The sequence below is a fragment of the Propithecus coquereli genome, unplaced genomic scaffold, assembly GCF_000956105.1.
Source record: "Propithecus coquereli isolate 6110/MARCELLA unplaced genomic scaffold, Pcoq_1.0 Scaffold235, whole genome shotgun sequence".
In the NCBI taxonomy this organism is placed as follows: domain Eukaryota; kingdom Metazoa; phylum Chordata; class Mammalia; order Primates; family Indriidae; genus Propithecus; species Propithecus coquereli.
Genome location: NW_012147897.1, coordinates 2,524,222 through 2,530,221, shown reverse-complemented (window position 1 = coordinate 2,530,221; position 6,000 = coordinate 2,524,222). Strand labels below are relative to the sequence as shown.

General features: G+C 57.6%; 1 protein-coding gene across 1 annotated transcript in view; it reads left to right on the top strand.

Annotated features, from left to right (window-relative positions):
- Positions 1 to 6: 6 nt before the first annotated feature.
- PDE2A (phosphodiesterase 2A, cGMP-stimulated) overlaps positions 7 to 6,000 on the top strand; it is a 64,917-nt gene continuing 58,923 nt past the window's right edge. The window contains exon 1 of the mRNA XM_012645719.1: positions 7 to 163. Within this exon, the coding sequence (XP_012501173.1) occupies positions 44 to 163 (120 nt within the window). The 5' untranslated portion in view covers positions 7 to 43. The remainder of the gene's footprint in view (positions 164 to 6,000) is intronic.

Genomic DNA, 6,000 nt, shown 5'->3' with positions numbered 1-6,000 from the left:
GAGCGCAGCGGCCGGGCCGGCGGGCGGGCGGGCGGCTGTGAGCATGGTCCTGGTGCTGCACCACATCCTCATCGCTGTTGTCCAATTCCTTAGGCGGGGCCAGCAGGTCTTCCTCAAGCCGGACGAGCCGCCGCCGCCGCAGCCATGCGCCGACAGCCTGCAGGTAGGGGGGCCCCGCTCTGGGCACCAGGGGACCGGGGTGTCCGGCGAGTACCGGCCGGGTCCTCCTCGGAGCATGCGGTGTCCAGCTCCGCGGTCCACCCTGGTCTGAACCCTCTGAACCCTCCTCCTGAACCCGAGGCAAGGAACCCTCCCCTAGTTCTGAATCCTACTCCTGTGCTGGGACTGCAGCTCACACTCGGAGCCCTGGAAGCCCCAGCTCACAGTCCAAACGCCACCCCAGACTCTGAACCCCATTCGGATCCGGGACGGGAGTCCACCCTAAGCACTGAACTCCCAATCCACAGTGGGACCCCAGTCCACACTTGAGAGCTCTGAGTAGGCCTTGGCCCCTCCCCCAGATAAGTGGAGGACCCCTGCCCAGGCCTCTGACGTTCGCTATACATATGGGATTCTAGCACGCCCGGAGCAGCTGAACTCCTAGCTCTCTGCTGGGACCCCACTTCAGAGCTGGGGCCTCACCCCAAGCCCCCAAAGCTCCCCATCACAGCCTCAACTGTGCACCCATCCAGATTCCTACTGAAACATCTAGACTCAGTCAGCCGGGACCACCCAGTGTCCAAAGCGCTCTTTCCATTGGGGCTTCTCTTGCCTGCTCTACAGGACCCCCCATTCCTTTCCTCCCACCTGTATTCCAGGTCCCCTGGTCTTTTCCTTCTGGCTTCCCCTCCCTCTCGTTTCTCTCCAGGTGTGGCGGTCCCACTGCATTCCTTGGGTTTCTCCTCTGGATTCTCTCCAAGTCTCTCTGGGCTCTCTCTGCCCTTTGGCGTCTCTCTCTCCTTTGGTCTCTTGCCCCGTGTGCCCACCTTTCTTGGTCTGTCTCTCTCCCCAACTTCTCTAGGTCTCTATCTTTGTTCTGAGGTCTCTCTCTGTGGTCACCCCTTCCCTTTATATCTGCCTCTGTTTTGGGGTGAGGAGGGGGCAGGCTCAGAGTGCAGGGCCAACGTCCCCTTGTTCTGAGGCATGGTGTGTTGTGGGCTCAGAAGGAAAGGCCTGAACATGGCGCGTGCTGCCCTCAGCGGTGCCGAGGGATTGGAGGCAGGTGGGTATGCCATGGTGGGGCACTGGTGTTTGTAACTTATAAAGCCCTCATCCCCAGTGCCCTGGTCTTGACGGGGGCAGCTGGGCTTGGGATGGGGGAGAGGAGTAGACTGCAACCTGCTGCCAGTCACCTGTAGTGGGGTGAGTCTGGGGTGCATGTGTCTGTGTAAGTGTAGCATGGGCTGTGTTGCGTGTGTTGGGTGTGCCTTGTGTGTAATCATGTGTGTTGTGTCAAGTCTGATTGTGTCCTCACGAGGGGGATTATGTGTGGGAAGACGAGGGGGATTATGTGTGGGAAGACGATGGGGAAGGTTGCATGCTGTGTGCAGCTAGTAGGCAGTGTTGTGGGTGTGGAGTGCTAGCTGGGTGTGTGGCTGCTGTGTGTGTGGGGAACTTGTGTGTATGTGTTTGGATGTCTGTCATTGTAGGGTGGAGTTGTGGGGGCAGCTTGCATGGGGGCTGTGTATGTGGTCATGTACAGCCAGGAAGGGCCACTGTGGGGGCCTGATAGGCTCCACTGGATGTCTTGTCAGAGGGCGTGGGGCGGTTGTGCATGTTCGCAGCCTAGGTGACTGGCTTAGAGCCACCGTGGCACACCCTGGGTTTGCTTGGGGAATATATATATTAAACCTGTGTGTTGGTGTTTGGGTGTCATGTATCTGCGTGGTGGCTATTTCTACAACTCTGGACAGGAAGGAGTACAGCCTGGGTCCTAGGCCAGGAGCCAGTTAACCAAGTGCGTGTGTGTGTGTGTGTGTGTGTGTGTGTGTGTGTGTGTGTGCTCGCGCGCGCGGGGTTGGGGTGGAAGGAGGCAGTGTGCCAGCAGGGCTGTCTACGCTGAGGGGTGCCCACACACGTGTGACATTAGGTGTGCACATTACCCATGCAGGGTGTGTCTGCATGTGTCTCTGAGTCTGGGTGGCATGTGTGTTGAATTTGATTGGGTGCATATATCTGTGGTTGGGAGGTGAGTGAGAGGTGCGTGAGGTGCATGGTGGGAAATTGGGTGTGAGTGTGGTGTGCAGTGTGGGTGTTTGAGCTGTGTGACTTTTTAGTGTGAGGTCTGGACTGTGTGATCTTTTCTTCCTGTGAGCTGTTTGCGTGTGGGGTGAGGAGTGAGTGAGGGGCGTCCAGTGAGCTAGGGGTAGGGTGGGGTGTCGAGGGCTGTAGAATTTGCCGTGGCAGGTAAGGATGTGTGTGCGGAAGGTGTGTTGGGAGGAATGAGGTCTGTAATGTTTGGGCTGTGGGGAGCATAGCAGGTGCCCCATAAATGTTTGTAGAGTGATGCGTGTGTGCAGGGCGGGCTTGGCTGCTGTCCCGTCTTTGCTCCCCTCCCAGTTAGGTCCCCAGAGATGCCCTGTGACGTTCTTGCATGCCCCCCAGCCCAGGCTGCCCCTACCCTTTGCCCTTCATCCTCCTCGCTTTGACCAAGGCCTTTGTTTTGGGTTTCCGGCTGAGCAGGCGCTGGACAGGCAGGCGGCAGGCGATGTCGCGGTCGGGGAACCTTTGTTCTTTTCCTCTTAGCCTGACTGGTGGTGTTTGGGGCCGGGGTGTGGAGGGGCGGGAGAGGATGCACGTGTGGGCAAGGTCCCTGTGCTTACTACCACCTCACGGGGCTCTGCCGAGGGGAGGGGAGGGCCGGGGCCGGTAGTGAGGCCTGGTGGTAGCTCCAGTGGCGCCTCTTGGTTCAAGAGCAGCTTGGGCTGGGAGTGGAGTTGGGCAAGTTTGCCAACTGTGTGGTCTTAGTCTGTGGTGGCCCACGGCTCATGTCACCTTGGGGGTGCTGAGCAGCCAAGCACCCCCTCTCCAGACACACTTCTCCTCTTCCCTTCTCTCTGTGGCCGCAGCCCCCACGGAGGAACCCTGGGCTGGGAGACAACCCGGAAGACCTCGATCTCTATTTTTGTTGACCACACATCTGATGGGGGAGAAATAGTCCTGTCCTCACAGAGACCCTTTCTGAAAGGGAAGACCTGGTTGGACTTTGGGGGACCCTCTAGTGTCATGGGGGAGATGCAGTCAGTAGGAAGAGCCAGGTCATACCCTCCAGAGAAAGCTGCGGAAAAACCTCGTGGGGCAGGCTCTGGACAGGTATTGGAGAGGACGAAAGTCCAGGACTCCTTACGATTGGAAGACACCGAGACAATCCAAGTCAGTCTGGGGGAGGGGCTTGGGTTGATGCCTCAGTATCATGTGCCAGAAGGTTCTCTGACGTGAATGGGCTTGAGCTGGGCCTTGAAGGGGGTCTTGGGGTGGGCAAAGTAATGTGTTCTGAGGCTGAGGAACATCCTGGCCCAACTGACAAAAGGGATCTCGAAGGCAGCTGGACCTTCCCCAAGCAATACTACCTGGCTTTGCACAGCCATCTGTGGGCCTCAGCCTTCTCAAGTTTTCATGTCACCTTTTTCCATCCCATTGTCTTTGGCCAGAATTATTGTCATTGTAATTATTGTCATCATCATCATCTTTTAGGCACTTCTTTCCAAATTCCAAGGTCCTTTTCCACAAATATCTCATTTAACAGATTAACTCATTAACTTGTCTAAAAGTATTTATTGAGCACCTGCTATGTACCAGGCAGGCATGGTTTTAAGTCCTGGGGTCATAATGGTGACCAAATTGGCTTCATGGAACTCCCACCTTCTGTGTCCAGCCACACTGTCAGTCCGCCGGTCCTGGACAGCTGGCCCTCCCTTCTGGGTTTTCCCCTGCCTGGTGCACCTGGTTCTGTGAGGCTCCATGTGTGCACCCCACGGTGCTGGGACTGGCTCCCGCCATGAGCCCTGCAGAGGCTGTGTCTGGCCCTCCCTCTCCCCATCTAGTGAGTCCTGAGCTTGGCTTGGCTAATCCAGATGCTGAATCTAGCATCAGTTGTCCATAACCGCCCTGCAGGGCTGGCAACCCAGCTGCCATCTAGGGAAACTGAGGCCCAGAGCAAGGAGGGGACTCAAGACAGCATCCTCATCAGACTGTCCTTTTACCGGCATTTCCAGAAACCAAGAGAGGTCAGTCAGCTGGTCCAGGTCTCACAATGAGGTGGCAGGACTGGTACCAGAATACAGCTCTTCTGGCCACCAGGCTGGGCTCCGGCCCCAGCACCATGCTGCTCCCTGGCTGGCCTCCGTGCTGCCTGTGGCTGGTAAACGATTATTAATGACCCCCCTGGCAAGGAGACAGGAAATGTTTCCCAGCCACAGTTGGGGACCTGCTCCCTGCCAGCCCCAGCCATCCATACCCGCTCTGACCATGGCATTGGCACCAATGTTATCTCCACTCTGCTTCAGCCTTCTTTGCTCCTCCTGCCCACCCACCCACCTTCCTGACCTTGACCTCCCAAGGGTAAAGACGGGACAGAGCTTTCTTTTTCACATCCCTATCCCTCACCATTTTCTCCAACCTGACTCATCTCTACCTTCTTCTTGCCCCAAAGCAGCCAGAAGTAGCCCCTCCTCCAGGAAGCCTTCCTTAAATGCACAGCCAGCTCCTCCAGAGGCCTGGGCCTGGGGCGCTGAATCTCCCTTACTGCAGACCCTGGTCCCACTCTGATGGTTTGCTCTGGTGGCCCTAGGGTTGGCCTGGGCACCTCCTGCAGCCTGTCCCCAGCTGTTGCCTTAGGACTGACATGTGGAGGATCCTCCCAGATGCCACCTCCAGGAAGCCCTGCAGCCCAGCCCAGGGATTCTCACCTCCTCCAAGCACCCTTGCCCTTCCTGTCCAAGCCACACATGCATACTGTCAGGCCTTTATAGGTGGACATTAGTGAGCATCCACTATGTGCTCAACAGAGAGGGTGGGTAGAGGTGAGCAAGATGCGGCCCTTAAAGTTTCCTGTATCTTCCCTGAGTCCCAGTGACACTGCATCAGCCCCGTGGCAGGGAGCACAGACCTAGGCACCAGGGCTGAGGCAGGCAGGAAGATTGGGATGCTGGGAGAGTGTGTGGGGAGGGAATGAGGAGTATAAACTCAGGGGCCATATGGGAAAGAGCAGGGGCCCCTAATTCAGCCCAGAGTGGGAAGGGAGGGGCAAGCTGGGGAGCTTCCAGGAGGAAACAGATCTGAGGGCTGAGGGCTGAGGGCTGAGCCAGGAGGCAGTTCTGGACAGAGGAGGGATGGCAACTGTGACGGCTTGCTGGTGCAGGGAGGGAGGAGAGCTGGTGGCTGGCCCCCATGGGGCTGGACCCTGGGCTGAGTCTGGGATGAGCGGGAGAGGCAGAAGACGAGGGGCGGGGCTGCCGAAGCTGGCTGGGCCAGACTGGCAGGACTTGTAAACCATGGACTCTTTCCAGAGGGAACCTGGCACTGGGGGAAGACTGGAGAGGAGGGATGTGACCGATCAGACCTGTGTGTTAGGGAGCTCCCTGGGCCACGGGGTGGAGACTGAGGTGGAGGCTACTGTGGTCCAGGCAGGGGGTGATGAGGCCTGGACAGGAAAGTGGAGGGTGGAGCAGGGAGCCGGCCAGCTGCAGAGGTGAAGGGAGAGGGAGAACGCCGCCCTGCCGGTGTCTGGGTGGGTGTTGTGCAGGCTCTGAGGCCCGGAGGGAACATGCCTGGGCCTATGTGAGGGCCCTCTAAGGACCCAGTGGTCTCAGAAGGTGTCCTAGGAGGTCACATGCTTTGAGGCTAATCAGAGACCTGAACCCCACTCAGGGCTGCTGCAGCCTCACCTGTAACTTGGGGGAACTCAGAATCTGCCCTGGCAACGAGTGTTCAGAATTCAATAATTAAAACAGTCTGTGAAATGTAATACTTAATAAAATCCAAATCAAAAAATGTCTGAGC